This window comes from Aphelocoma coerulescens, chromosome 1 (assembly GCF_041296385.1).
Source record: "Aphelocoma coerulescens isolate FSJ_1873_10779 chromosome 1, UR_Acoe_1.0, whole genome shotgun sequence".
In the NCBI taxonomy this organism is placed as follows: Eukaryota; Metazoa; Chordata; class Aves; order Passeriformes; family Corvidae; genus Aphelocoma; species Aphelocoma coerulescens.
Window position 1 is genome coordinate 84,478,137 of NC_091013.1, and position 16,236 is coordinate 84,494,372.

Consider the following 16,236-nt stretch of genomic DNA (forward strand, 5'->3'; position numbering starts at 1 on the left):
ATTGCTCAAAAAGCTGACAACACTTAGACAGGTATATCTCAGAGAAAACTGTATCGAGATAACATCCTGAATCAACAATTTAGGAGGGTGAGTTCAGAAAAAACATTTCTGAGCATGAAAGACTCAGATTTGAGAAATCAAAGGGATTTCTCAGCTGTCATTAGCTTAGACTTGGAATAAGTGCTGAGGTTGGGGTTATTTTTTGCAAGGTGAACCATAGCTTTTGGGTACAAAATGCCTGATCAAAAAGCCCACCATCACTGAGCCAAAAAGCTCCCATTGCCCACCTGGGGAGGGACACTTACGTTACTCCTGTCAGGCCATTTTTGCAGTTGCAGATGAAAGCATTGCCGATGGGATCACATGAGCCTCCATTCCGGCAAGGATTTGGGAAGCAGGCTGTGATCTCTGACTCACAATTCCTTCCTGTAAACTGGGAGAGGCAATTGCAATGGTACCCTGGGAGGTGAGGGACAGAGAGAGGGAAATTAGACTCCTACCACTGAGTCTGTCTAAAAGCAAGAGGAGCCATTTGGCTGCTTTACACTGAAAAATAAATTGTACTGTGGGGGCAAGGGGATGCTTACACTCATTCTGGTCTGTCCATGTGGTCCACACTAATGCTAGTCAAGAGTTTGTTTACCTGAGATGCCCAGACAATCAGAGCTCATGTCTACAACCAGGGACCAGAAGACTTGCTGCAGCCCAGACCATCCTAATTGTCATGATTCAGGTAAGAATAAACATCATCCATGAACATCTTTTGTAACAAGAAATATTCTAGATCAAGGATGTATTTCTCAACATTGTTGAAAAAGTTTGCTGATAGCAGCAGTCTATTCTCCTTTGGGGCCTTGCTGAGGAACAAATACATCAGCTGAGAGCTTTTCCACCTCTGCCCTTTACAAGGACGACACGGTGGGGATGTGACAGCAATAAAACACCAGTTTTATAAAGTGCATCATCAAGGCAGAAACTATAAACTTCAAAATACCAGCTGACCTGGGCAATACCAGCCCTAATCAGAGCTGATTATGTTCAGTGTGTGCTATCAAATTCTGATTAATCACTGACTGCAATACATCAGACATAACAACACTCAAGTGGAGGGGGACCCTGTCAGGGATTGAAGTCCCATTTCTGTTTTTTGCCAACACAGGAGCAGAATCAAAAAAAAAAAAAAAAAAAAAGAAAAAAGTTTTAAATACATCAGTTCACCCTGCGAAGTATCAAATGACAATTTTTTTTTTCCTTCTCCTCTCCTTGTGATTTCATATGGCATAGTGCCATTAATAGAAGCCTTATTTAAGGTCACAAAGAAATCCTGTGAGGCAGTGTATCTCTTAATGTTGTGAACTGGTTATGGAAATCTGAGTGCTTTTTTGCTTGAAAAGAGCACGGAACACGTAGGCTGTGAAAGCCGTGAGATGGTCCTTGGAAAAAGAAGACTCCTAAGTTAGAGTTGTCAAGCTAGCAAAATTTTCCTGGACATCTGTAAAAAAACTTTGGCTGATCTTTTAAAAAGCTCCTTACACAATCCAAATGTCCTAAACAGATGTGCAGTCAAGGTTCAAGCTCGAGTTATGGGGTTCACATAGTTACTGAATGTAGCATATTAAGCAACTGAAACAAGGAACTTTCCTGCCATTAATATGGCCACAGTTAGAGCTGAAATGGTTGAGCACAACTCAATTCAGCATCAAAATTATTGGCAATCAAGCTGATGTAGTGGAAGTATCATCTGTCAGTGGTGAGCCTTTAAAACATATTTTTAAAAACTGTCTATATCTATACATATGGAAAAAAATCCCAAACAATTGTTTTAAAAGTTAACTCTTTCTGCAAACATGGCAGGAATTTCCAGCACAGTTACAAGGAAAAGAATTTCATGGAGACAATACAGAAAAGCCCAGTGGAGGCATAAAGAAAAAGCAATTCTGCATTTAGACTCCCACATCTTTTATGTCTTATATGGTTCAATTCACCTTGTTCAGTTACTCTAATTGAATTCTTTCATGAGGACAGGCTTTTCAGAATAAACTTGGAACCAGACTTGCTGGCATACTCAGTCAAGAGTCCAATACTATTTAATTGAAGATAAATGAAATAGATACTCAAATATCATGCTGTTTCATTGTCCTGCTACAAGGGAGACAGACACACTGATCTTTCCAAGGTTACAGAGTTAAGAAGATAAATTATTCAACTTTTGGGCTTCCCAGAAAGCACGTTTAGTCAGCATCAGCAAGATGGGATTATTTCTTTTTGTGTCTTAAAAATATCTCACTCAGACAATGTGAACAGCTTTCTGGACCTATAGAGATCTAGGTCTGAAGAATTACAAACCTGTGACTGTAGGTAGAATTCACAGCCATGAATAAATAAAGCTGTTTCAGGGCTCCCTTTTTATGACTGAACAGTGACATCTATAGTCCAAAAATTTACAGTAATGTTTTATATGTTTTTTACAGTCCAAATGAGTTTAAATGAAAGGAGAATGTTCAATTCAAATATAAACCACTTTATTCATAATCAATTCTGTTGCCTTATATAACAACAGATTATATGTGTTATCTGGTATTTTATAAACCTCCATAACTCTAAAGTGATGCTAAAAGCCAAGTTTCTGTTGTTTTTTAACTAAGTTCTTAGGTGCCAGTCATTTGTAGGACAAAGCCTTTAAACCACTTACATGTCTCATGTTTGTTTCAGCTGACTAAGTTCCAGGTTCTCATTCTGTAACATATTTTTACGTTTGTTCATTGTAGAAAACTTGAGAAGTATTGATTTGATTTAAAAAGACACTTTTACCACCAACAATAAAAGGAACACGGATTTATGCATTTTATCCTAAGACGGGATGAAACTGAATGCACCAGATGGGTCAGAGCCCTGTCCGGCAGTGGATGAACAGGACCAAAATAAAAGTCTGCTTCTGAAAGCCTACGTTTTTCACCAAATTTGATTTAATGATGGTGGAACACACATCAGATGTTACAAGACTACGGTATTCACTATAGATTCTAAGTATCAAAGGTAGAAATAAAAAAGGCACAAAAACAAGACAGTGCTAAATTACCATATTTATTACTGGTGTTTCCTCTTGTTGGATTCCCTGCCATACACCTGCCAAGTCCAAGCCACTGGCAAAAGACACAGGACACACATGCTCAGAGCTGCAGAGCATTCACCTGGGAGGTCTCCAACACAGCAAAGCATATGTCAAAAGTCATGGAGTAGGGAAGAGAAGAGCTGATATGATGGCTCAGTAGACAGCATATAGCAGCTCAGCCAGAAGACCAGCCAGACCTTTAATCCTTCTCCAAACCTCTCAGCAGAGGCTGTAATTTTGCCGGCTACTGCACACTTTAGCCACATGGCTGTGGACAAAGGTAAATTGTAAAGAAAACCCTTCTGGCTGGGAGCGCATCTTGGGTCTAATAAAGAATTTTTATTATGCTTTTAATTTAATATCCTGGTAATGTACCATCCATTTCTTCCCTCCTGTTTAGAACAACAAGCAAACTTCTCACATTCAAGCATGAGAAAAGGCTCAGTGTCCTGTCCTCTCACCAAGGGATGAAAAAACTCTTAAAAAATGTAGGGCTTGATCATGTTTAAAATGAAAGCACTGAAGTCTTAGAAATTCATCACTATTTAAGATGATACAGTCCATCTGAGTTTCCTCCAAGAGGAATGAATATTTCACTCCCAGAAATGTTGATCTGCATTCTTCAAGGCTGCAAATTTTGTGATGTCACCACTGTACTTTTTCAGAGGAAATCAGTGGAAAAAGATAGGAAACTCTGGAAAACACCTCTGCAATGCTTCTAGGGTGGGACCACAACATTCTCAGCATGTGCCATAGCAGCATGTACCAACAGCTGACCTAAGAGCAACAACAAGCTATGAGCAACAATACAGCCTTTTTAGGCTGTATCTACATTAACAAGTCTTGCAGAGCAGCATCAGTGGGTCTGTGGAGCCAAAGAGCTGGTGCTGAGGACCCAGCACCCTCAATGCATGCAGCTCAGGGCTTTGGGACCAGCTGTCTTCCAACTCAGCCTGGTCCTGCCCTCCGAGACCTTGCCTCTCCACAGTGGGAAGCAAAGCACAGGGAGAGATGATGAACAGAAGATTCGCATCAAAGGTCATTCATGACCTAAAACATTTTGTAGACATAGGTCCACACATTGTCTTGGGCTTACTGGTTGTTTTATAAGGCTTCTCTCATGCTCCTCCACCCATCTGAGTACTGAGTAAACTATGAAATTAAATCTTACCTTCTCACTGTGACTCAAACAGTTCCTCTCACTGCTCTCTTGGCATGTCCCTATCCAGAAGAAAAGGTCTTTTTCATCCCAGACCTTACTGAAGAGCAACATGCAGTAAGCCAGGACACTACACAGGCTCCCTGCCTATACCTATGTTTGCTTGGCACTTAAGAAGCCGAGGCAGTGGCACAAGGCAGGCACGGTGCCATGAGCAGATGGGGTGTCGTTATGTAGCGAACATCTCTGCTGGTAGCGTTCCAGCCTGAGCATCTGAATGTCTGTCTATCCTAAGGTTTACTTGGCTTTATTAAAGAGGATGCTCCAAACTGCTGCCAATTTTTTTTTTTTTTTCTGAACATGTGTATGCTCCTGTTTCTATTTATCCCATGCAAGAGAGGCTGGCTTTTATCTGTTAACGTGCTTTGGCTTTTCCATTGTGTAGTTTCTCTCCTTGCTGTGCAGCTAGACCTGACAAACTCCATGTCCAGAAACAGCCCTGCCCTTGGCATTGACCCCACAGTGTCACAAAGCAAGTTAACTGATGAGAAATACTGAAGGTGAAGAGGACCTCTCCCAGCATTTGTATTTTGGTAGGTCTATAGGCAAACCAGGCCACCTTCAACAAGTGTGTGTTCTTCAGCCATACACAGTCCTGCCACTCCAGATTTAACTTATCTGTCTTCAACCAGACGATTGCCTCTTGCCACTTGTTGGTATGAAAATGAACCTCAGTCTTTGCTGAACCAGTGCTTTCTATGAGAGGACTGGCATGGATGTGCTTTGAAAGTGTGAATTTAAAACCAGATGCCTATAATCATAGCTATAAAAAAGATTAAACACCCACAAAATTTCTGAAAAGCTTTTAAAAATTAATTGATGTGCATTTGGTATACTCACATCACAGTATGTTGGGTTGTTTGTGTGTGTGAAAAAACAAGATCAAGAACATTAGTAAGACCAGGTCAGTTCCATGGTATTATTACACTAATTTTTCCCTTTATTTCTTTCTTATGAACTACCTGATCATCAAAACCAGCTGTGCTGCCAACAGCATTTAAAACATATATTAAACCCACCATCCAAGTGCCATGTTGTATTTTCTCCTCCCTTTGGATTATAACTCTGTTCATGAAAAAAGGAAAAAAAGAATAGCAGAAAAAGTGAAGAGTGGGGAAAGCAATGACTTTGAGTCCTCATGCTCTGCCCACTGAGTCCTTGACTCAGCAGATACTTACGCTCAAATGCTTCACGTTCAAGTAAAATCACCTACTCATATAAGCCATTTACTTTAATCAAAGCCATATGGATATAGGACTGATCAAATTAAAAGGAAGTAACTATACTTATAATTGCAGGCTTTACAAGCATGAGGTTTCTTTCTGTGGTTGAAAACCTTGGTGCAGTCTTTGCATGTGATTACAGTAAAGCTTTCTATTGCTGAGATTGCTCATGCTGTTACTCATGCAGATAAACATACCTTTACTATTGGCAGCCCTGGAAGTGCCACACTATTATTAAGGTTGTGTGACATTTCCCATTTTAAGACCTCATATTCAGCAGCTTTCAGCTTAACCACACTTTAAACACTTGGTTGAATTTTCTTGGGAAATTTCAGTTTGAAGAGCCAAGCTGTTTCTGAAAGTCATGCTGTTTGTCAGGTTTCAAAATGCTAACTTTCTTTAAAAATAGCTTTACTGACCCATACTTATGGACAGGGACTGAAAAGTCTGGAAGAATGTGGCCTACACTTCAGGGCTGTGGTTTCCACTGTCTTCCAGTAAAATTATTCTAAAACTGAGTATGTGTCTATCTGCTACGAGTCTCCTGAGCTGTCAGACCGAGTGAGTTCTCATCTGCCCGCCCTATTTAAACATGCACTGGATCTCCCCATGGGGCCTCTGGATGCGCAGTCCCTCCTCTTGAACCACTGGCATCACTGAGCAACCACTGCTGCCATGAGAGCAGAGGTTCATGTCATGGTCACTTTCTGCTGCTCAGAAACCAGAGTTTGAAAGCAGAGAGTCTTTTCAGTACTCTTGGAGTTCTCACCTGTGCTGTCTGTGCTCTCTTGCACAGGCTGACATCCCCATTCTGCCCTGCTCCATATGCAGAAAGAGCCAGCGTGGGTCAGCTTAGCCCTGTGCCAGCCCTGCTTTGGAGCAAGACCTCTGTGGCCAGTCCTGAGCTCTGTGCAGCCCAGGCACAGCCCTGCCCTGCAGCAGGCGCTTCGAAGCCGCTGGGAATGCATCCATCCAAACCCTAACAGCAGCAGCATGGACACATACATGATGCATATGCTAATGCATACAGAGCACTGCCTTAGCAATTCCCCACACAAGGCCATGATGTGACCCTATTCCCATAACCACAAGATGAAGAAAAAGGTAATCGAGGCATTTATTAATGGTGAACAGGGCAGCAGGCACTTCTACTGAAAGGAAGATTTCACAACAGGAACACTGTTATAGAGGTTTGTGTCGTAGATGTTCAATTTATGCAAATTATATGTAAATTAGACACAGCCTCTGACTTCTGGTATGTAGCCAGCAACTCTTTCATGTTATAATGTTGTGTAACCTTTGCTTGACTGTTTTCTTCTTAAGTTAGCTATAAATCTCAGCTTTCTTTTTCTCTCTCCTAATTTTCTTGTAAAGCACAGTAGGTTGTCCATAACAAAAAGGATGTTAACAGTATATGAAATCTGCTTTGTAAAATTCAAATTAGAGGATGTATTTATTAAAACAAATCTTATGCCAAGTACTCTCTGTTTAGGAAAAGGAACGCTATTCTCCAAAAACTTAAAAAGGATGATAATATCATAGAAAATATTAGTCAAGAGATCCTGATGCTACTGAATGCCCTGCAATTGGGAAAAGGACCTTTGCATTGTGTATTTTTGCATTCTTTCCCTCACCAAAAAAGGAAAAAACTGCTGTTTTCATTCTAATAAAATTCTTTAAAATTGAACATTTTTTTTTCCATTTTAAATGGAAGTCAGCTGCTAACATCTATGTCAGCAAGTGCAATGCTTGATGGTTCTTAAATGCACATTACCATTTGTAGCTCTGCATCTAGGATTTGCAATGCTGTTGGACTCCTGTGCTTTTAAATTTAATTACATGGCCTTTCTGCATATGGAGGACACTAACAACAGAATTGCTTTGCCTAGTGGAAGCACAAATGCCCATGCCTTCTCCTTATGGGCTGGGCTGTAGAACCACTGACATACAGTCAGGGCCCACTGCACTGGAATTATGGCTTTATAACAATCCTTTATTTACACACACTGCTGAGACAGTAAAAACACCAAACAGATTTTTTGACAGCAGGCAGCCAAAACATCCCTGCAGGGCACATGCCCCTTGCTGAGGCAGGAACCAGGCAAGTTAAATCAGTTCTGTGACTGCTTTCCAGCAGAGAATTTTGTTGACATGAAAATGGTATTTGCCATTCCAGTAATAAAGATGGGTCCAGACTTCAGTGCCACTTCTCCCCTACCCTGTGTCTCCCCTCAGTTTGAATTGGCATGCACATGGAGCGGGGAAAAAAAGAATTACTGTAAAGAGTTTTGTTAGAAAGGTTTCAATTTACTCATAATGAGATTGCTGAGCAATACTGTAAGTAGACTCACAATAGAAGGAGCTGTTCTCATGTTTCCTGGGACGTGAGACAAATGGTTAACCCCATTTAGTAAGTATGGACTCTGAATCAAAGCCATCACACATACGTTCCTGTACATACTACCACCATATTTCCTCGAATTTCAGTAATCATCCTTAGCAATTCTTCCAGTGGTTGCAGCATTGTCCTGTTTCAGAAAGATTTTCTTTTGCCCTTGTTGTGCAGCCCTCCTTTTCTCTCCTTCTCTTGGTAAATAAAGACACTTAAGGACAAACACACACGCAGCAACATTTCTCCTCATGCCCCACAGCACATCCTGGATTTCCAGGGCCATGCTTCATTCCTCCCAACTGTCCTCCCATCTCTTTCCATCAACAGCAAAGCCGACAGCATCCCTGATGCATCATTTGTGATAGAATGGGAGAAGAGGTGGCTGAATCAAAGCCAAAGATCCAGAGGGGATGCTAGCTGAGACAGCCCAGCAAGGACAAATCCACATTGTCAGGACTTTATAAGGGTGGGGCTATCCAACTGAGAAACTTATCAGAGTTTTGCTCTGATCTCTCCACATGTCGGTTTTGAACTGATCAGAAGTTTAGGTCTAAAAAATCTGCACAGTGGAGGGGACTCAGAAAGGAAATATGAGAGCCAAGCTTGAACTAGTGAAAAACAGAAATAATAAGTATGGGTGCAAGGGAACTGCATGGACACATTAAAGCAGAAAGCCCTGGGACAGTGGTTAAATGCTCCATAAAACAAGAAGTTTAGCGGGAACTTTCCTAGGGAACCATGACCAAAACCCACTGACAGTAAGTGGATGGAAAGCTCTGAACTTGCAGAAAACCTCTCTGTTGACCACCCTCCTTTTCAGAGGAAGTTTTATTCTGCCAGAAAAGGTGTGCAAAGCTGCACGCTAATATAGTATGGGCAACTGGAAGGGAACCTCCTACACTGCAGAGAGAGAACTGCCTGAGAGGGAATGTTTTACATGTGTGCCATTTGCTTTTCTCCTGCTAATGTGCTGACTGTTCTGGTAACTTGTGCACTGCAGTAAGTCACTGGTATCAAATCACACAAACCACCACATAACCACTCCAACACAAGCACAGTTTAAATCAATGCTCTATAAAATTTGGATAATATTACTTAGACCTTAGAGCACTCAGGCCTCCAAGAAAGCTGTAAAATACAGTTCAGGAGGGGTTTATAATGGGCCCAACTTGCTATTTTCAATGCAGACATGTAATCAAGTTACTCACTTACAAAAGGACGAAGGTGTTTGTGGACAGCTCAGTAATTATTTGTGACAGCTTTGGAAACAGAGTAAGGCAACACCGCTGTTGCCTCTGTGATGGACGTTTGAAATCACCATCTTTGTGTACAGCCCTCAGTGCTGTAAGGATGCTGTAAATGGATCCTGAAAAATCCAGCTGAACATTACAGTAATTGTAATTCTATTGGTTTCTATAGAAATAGGATTATCCTAACAGCCAATAAATCAATTTCCTCCTGGAACACTAATGCAATAAGAAGGGGCACCATTTCACTGTTATTTATAGAGCAAACAGCTTTTACCCAATTTGCAATACCTATCAGAGTTTTATAGAGTTCATGAGATTTTTCAAGCATGTTGCTGCATAAAACCATCTCTGGCAATAAATTACAGAGGAAAACGGGGAGGGGGAAGCCCATAAAGTAATGAAAACATTTACCACCAGATGGCACAGCAGTACAGGTGCCGCCGTTTTGGCAGGGATGTCTCTCACAGGCATCGGGATAAAGGACGCAGCCAAGTTTCAATTCCGTCAGGCCAACCACTTCTGCGAAGCTGCTGCGCTTGTTCTGGAGTGGCAGCTCATTGTTATTTAGGACTACTGAGTCCAGGCAGCCCTGGAAGCCGCTCAGGACCTGCGTTGTCCTCTTGTCAGTCAGGCTGCGGACGTTATCCACTTGGACCTGGGCGCCGAAGTAGACGGAGCTGTCTGTGCTGAGCGTCTGGAAGTAGAGGGGGGCTTTGCGGCGCTCCACGTAGCTGTCGTCCAGGGACAAGCTCGTGAAATTGCGGTTCAGCTCCAGGAAGACCGAATGCCAGCTTCCATCATTAACAGCCCTGCCAGAAATTCCCAGGATTCCTGGGCCACTTCCGCAATCCAACTGGAACCAGAGTTTGCCATCGACAATCTGCAGGAGGAAAACAGAAATCAAACCGCTTCAGGCACTCAGCTGTCTCAGAATACGCTCTCGCAGAGAATCTGGAAGCACAGAGAACTTCTAGACAGTCTCTGCACACTGTTAAAGCTGCTCTCCCACATGACACTAAAATAGTAAAAAACTGTGCCTTTATCATTAGCAAAAAAAATATGAAGTGGAAAATATCAGCTTACTTTGAATTTGCCCTAAGCCAACTACTGCAGGAAAACTGAAAATATAGAAAATCATATGGGTGCAGAATACAGGCAAAACCTGGGATAATTATATGTTTTATTGAAGAGGATATGGACTTGAGGACCCTTATTCTGCTCTTGAATAGCTGTGTCTCTCTCAGCAAGTCCAAGAGCTGTGATTCTGCTCCCGGTGGTTGACGTCACCAAAAGGACAGTCAGGGCACAGGATCACCTCTCAGTGTTTGAGAGGCTTGTGGCACAGTCAGTGGTCACGCTTTCAGCTGGTGATGTTAGGTACTCTGCTCAGGCAAACGTCCTGTGCTTCTGTAACCTTTAAGAGCATCTCAATGAGGTGTGGAGTTGTCCCTAAACATCCTAAGTTCAGCTTCTCTAATTACAACAGTAAGATACTGGTTGACCAAAAGTCAGTTATTTCCCAAAGATGCTACACAACCTGCTCTGTGTATACCTCATAGATGACATATGATGGGTCTTGCTTTCCTTTCTTTCCTTGTATTTATGCTGAGCTCATGGACTTAGAGAGTTTGTAGGGGATTTCTCACTCTCCCTCCTGTCCCTCACCCATCCCAAGTCCTCATAAAGGGAAAATCTGTGCTACTCTGCTGGTGCAGGCAAAGTGAGGGAATAAGTAGGAAGTGCTGCTTTCCTGATTAGCATTTTACCCAAAGATTTTAGGTCTCTCTAACAGATGGCAAATAAGTTTAAAATGGCTGACAAGGTTGGAAATAACTTCTTATGACATATTAATTGGACTCAAGTTCTCTGAAAGCTCTTGCAAGTATTTTACCTTTATGTCATGCTCTAGGAAGCTCTAGGAAGTATTTATTTCTGCAAATCCCATTTCAAGACATTTCTGTCACATTATTTATCCCCCTGAAAAGTTCAGATGCTGTGTCATTTTTCATCCTTCCAGGCAGCTCACATTGTCCTCTCACTGGTGTATCTGTACAGAGTCTGACTGCTCCCCCCAGTGACAGCAGAGTTGCTACAGCTGTCAATGCAAGAGCCCCACAGAGCTTTGGTGGCCTGCTGAACCGGCATGGTGAATGCAGATGTGAGGATGCTGCAGTGTGTCCATCTGCCTTTGGCCATTTTTGGCCATTTCTAGCATGAATAGTCTTGTTAGCTGGAGACATCCCTTGGCATGTGACTGCGTGCTCAAACTCTTTCTCAGCCAGGCTCCCTGATGTGGCTTGAAGGTAAATGGGAAACTCTTAATCTACAGGAGCAGACTGTGCTGTTGTGTCATTATCAGCATTTTATGTCCTTGGAGGCTGACAAAACTACCTGGAGAAAAGCTAAGAGTAAAATCCTGAGATGGGTAGATCCCTGGATTTCCTCGTCCTTTGCAAATGCTTGGTTTCTTGACTGGTTGAATCTGAACTGGACCTCAAGCCAAGACACACTGGGCAATCAGGGTATAAACCACACCCCTCCTCTGCTCGGCAATTGCTTGGCAGTGAGGACACAGAGGTGCTAAGCATGGGGCAAGCTCCCTGTAGATTCCAGCTGCCACTTACTCTGCATGGTATGAAGGGCTGTAGAGGAATGAATACACACGTAGAAGGAGCCAAGGGAAGGAGCTAGAATTAGCTCCTGCTATGAACAACTGGCTGTTCTGAAGTCCCTGATCTGTAGGCTGTAATGAAACTGAGAAGAAATCAGATCTATGACTGTAAATACATGCTTAAGGGATGGATGTTGCTTGGTACTCCTACAGCTCAATCAAATAAGGCTAATGGATGTAGAGAATAATGAATCTGGATCATTTTTCACTAAAAAAACCATTTTCTTACAGGAATCAAAACTCAGCTGTAAACAGTTTCTGTAGATGGAAATTGGGTCTGTTAAAGCATATTCTCAGGAGGAATCCTGGTAAACAAGATGCCCTGATAAGCAGAGAATTTTTTCTCTCCGGAGATGGAGGAATAGTTTCTTTCCCCCATGTACAACAAAACAGTCCAAAAACCCTGAAGGTGCTGCTCAGAAAGTGTGGTCTGTCTCACCAGGAATACAAATCAAACAGAAAAAATGCATGCCAACATATTATACTTTGAAAAACAGCCATCATTGGATAAGCAGATAACTCGCTGCTTACTCAAAAGGCTTTTTCCTATGGAAACTCTTCTACTGATTGTCTATAATATACATATACCTCCCCTATGACTACTTATGCCCTGAAGGACCTACGGCCTGCATGTCTATTACTCTTACTCACAGAACATGTTTTTCCAATTATCTTTATAAATACAACACCACATTTGAGCACCTGGGATAAATATTACACCATTTGTATACAGGAAACTATGATCTAAAAGATTTGCCATTAAAATATGTTTTATACATCTTTCTCATCCACTTTTATTTCTTTTTACCAGCAGATGATCTGACATACACAGTAAATATATATCGTCTGAATGGTTAAGTTTCCTTCCTGTTATTGAAGAAACATGAGTAACCTCTACCTAGAGTGAAAGATGGAAAGGATGGTCTGATGCTTACAGTACTAGCCTAAGACATGACAGATCTGCATGGGAATCCACACCCTGCAACAGTCTTCCTCTGAGATCTCAAGCAAGCCATTAGTTTCAGGTCTCCAGCAGTAAAAGAAGGGTAACGTCATTTCCCTACCTCACACCACTGCTTTACGGACACATACATTAAAGACTGTGTAACATGCCCAGATACCCCTAGCAATGGGACCATTAAAGTACTTTCATTAATCAGATGGTCACAGCCTTGCTGTAGAGAGGCTCGGAGGAAATATTCGTCCCCTTATGGACCTCGAGGAGGAGTAGGATGAATAGGAAGAACTGGCAAGGAGTAGATGCTGCAAAGGGCTCCACTCTTGACTACTTAGCAGCTAGACTGGCCAGGCAGGGAGGAGAAAGTTCTTCCACTTAACAGGTAAAATTGCTGTCCCCACTCCTAAGAGCAGAGAATTCAACCATCATTCAGCAATTAATCCCTGGTGTTCCTGTGATTCCTTGTAACCACTGAGATGTCAGGGTCACTGCTAAGTCCTCAGAGAGGGTTTTTTGATTATAGCCTGGACCTCGGTACCAAGAAAAGCTGAACTTCAAGCTAACTGAGGGACATTCAAGCAAAAAATATGGACATCCAATGAATATCCAGGCTCTTGTCCAGGCTCAGCAGTTACCCAGACATTAACCTCAGTGGGATGATGGCTGGTCTAGTTGAGAGTCGGTGGCATCAGACTGTCAGTCCAGCACTGAATGTGTGGCATTGCTTTTTTTATCCATCTATGTAGTGCAACACAGCAGAGAGCCTGAGTTATTCCATCTCACAGCAGAGACATGCAAACTGTGCAACCCCTCACCAGTGCAGCTCATGGCATCAGCAGAGACCCTCTGCACCACGAAAGCAGAGAGACACTGCTTCATCCTAGCTGGGCAGAAAATTCCCACAAAGCTTCCACTTCCCAGAGTTTTCTAGGCTCAGTTATAACAACGATGACAGGGAGGTTAATGTAAACTTAACCATATATGCCACAAGTTTCCTCACCTGTAGAGAAGTAAAAAGAACAGGGAAGACTCCAAAAGCTGATGCAATCTGCTGCATTTCAACAATTTCATTCAATGAGCAGAATGGAGCCAAACACACACTGTAAATTATATTAGAGTATTAGTCTGGCTAAGATGTTTGGCTAACATCCATATTTGTGTATCAACACAGGTAATAAAATGATCAAATGGTTCTTCTGAGACCACCTCCAGCTTGCACAGTCCATCTGCAGTCAAACACCATGGATACAGCATGCTGCCTCCTAATCTATCTGGGGAAATATTTCGTTAGCTGAATTGCATTTCACGTCCGTTTGTGTAAAATGGTGTATTTAATTAAAATATTACTTGTTTCAACTACAGCCACAACTTGGATAATATCCAAGCTTCAGTCCTATCCAGCAAAAGCCATGCAGCAGTAATGCATTAAAATGTATAATACATACTTCACTAAACCACACAAAGTTTCACATTAAGTGCGTGGACAGAAGAACATATGCCTGCCTTTTACCATTTAGCAGCTATATTTATGGCATGCTGGGGAAGTCTTTCTTTACCTATCTTTAATCCTTAAAATGTCACAAAATGAGATGAATCTCCATTATATTCCTTGGAGGGGAAAGAAAAAAAAATTGAGTTCTCTTCTGCAATAGCCTTGTAATGCTTTAAGTGGTTAAATCTTACTTTTCCCAGTTGGGTGCTACATAGGTAAAAATGAAATGGTGATACTGTTTTTGGGACATACAATCTTTCCAAAGGAAAAAAACCCAACATTGACCTGCATCTCATTTTGCTCCAATTGTCTTAAAAGCAAGAGTGTGCAGCAAAAAAAAAAAGGCCAACCTCTCAAAATCGATGGATGAGTTGCTTTATTTGAAACAGCTGAATAAAAAACACCCTTATTTTATTATATCAATACAGTGTAGCTGGTAGGCTTTCAGCAAAGTAGTAGACAAGCAGTTTGCTCTGTGGAATTGATTATTCATCCAGGAAGGACACTGTGTTACGGTTATGAAATATTTCCATCTCTGGAGTTATGAATGTATGAGCTCCCAAAATTAAGCTGGTCATTTAAACACCGAAAAGCATATTGCAGCATTAATGTTTAAACAGACTGCAATGGCAGAGACTTGCTTCAAAACAATCAATGCCACTGTATGCCCCAACAGCACAGGTGTTTTTCTGCCTGTCTTCCCATCGGTTCATAACTTGTGGGTCTAAATTTCTTCTACCTCCGCCTTTATTTGAAGCTCAGTGATGGTGCTGGGCCCTCTGGTGCTAATCCAGCACATACTAAAGTAGATGCTTAAAATTAAGGTATGTGAATAGTTCCAATTGCTTTCAAATACAGGAAGTAAAGCAAGTGATTAAGTGCTTTGCTGGACTGATGCCAGAGTGCTCAAAAGAACACAGGATTTCTTCCTTTATCCTCTATTTGGAAAGCTTCTCCTCATGTTTAATTTAATTGAAAGCAATGCTCAAATGATAACAACTTCACATTTATAGACCTCTAATTAATCTGCTTAATGGCCTCATTTCTGAGCTCCTCCCTACCTCCCAACATATGTACCTGGTTAAAGGAAAAAAAGGAAACCTTACTTCTGGTTTACTAATGAAAAAAAGTGTGTTTAGAAAGTCCAAGCATAACTGACTTGAAAACATCTGAGTCAGGGATCCTCAAAGTGCACTCTATGAGTCAGCTGCCATCCCTGAAGAGACCTGACAGGGCTGAATCCCTTGAGCATGATGCCATTTGTCTGCCACAGAGCACTTTTGTGAGAACTTAGCCTGATACTCCTGGCTAAAAGACCTTCACAAACTAAACTCTGACAATTCCTGATCTTTAAAGTGCTACCATTTCTTAAAAAACTATTCTGCATGTAATGATTTTGCTTCCTTTAAAACCCCTGCATGCAGAAGCCCAGGGCCAGACCTGGGAAAAGGACATACAAACTGCAACAGTGAATCCTGCCCTACTTAAAAGCTGAGCATGAGGCTTTGAGAAGGTAATTCCCTATGTCCTCCCCTGCTCAATGCATAGGAGAAAGCAGAGGCTTTGCATCCATACATGACCCCGGACCTCACTCATTGGATACGTGAGGTAGCAGCTGCATCTGAAGCTCTACTTTCTTTGTTTCTTAGACCTAGGAAGCAAAACAGCTTGACATGGAGGTTGCTCACTGAGATTGGAGCACAATAACCACAGCTCTTGTTGCTCCTCCTTGAAGTATTATTTTTAACTCAGCATCTTTCAAAGCAAAATAATTAGGTGATTATGTGAAGTGGTGACTGAAAACATGATTCCTATCTCACAACTGAAAACTCAATTCAGGTGATTGCAATGAGGGGTTCTCTTACCGGCTTGGTTTTGTTTTGTTTGTTTTGTTTGTTTTAGTTTGGTTTTGGGTTTTT

General features: G+C 41.7%; 1 protein-coding gene across 1 annotated transcript in view; it reads right to left on the reverse strand.

Moving 5' to 3' along the window:
- Nucleotides 1–16,236, reverse strand: part of FAT3 (FAT atypical cadherin 3) — a 401,816-nt gene that overhangs the window by 17,134 nt on the left and 368,446 nt on the right. Inside the window, exons 24-25 of the mRNA XM_069015510.1 lie at nucleotides 9,608–10,076; nucleotides 306–459 (exon numbers count right to left, since the gene is read on the reverse strand). Coding sequence (XP_068871611.1) covers nucleotides 306–459; nucleotides 9,608–10,076 — 623 coding nt within the window. The remainder of the gene's footprint in view (nucleotides 1–305; nucleotides 460–9,607; nucleotides 10,077–16,236) is intronic.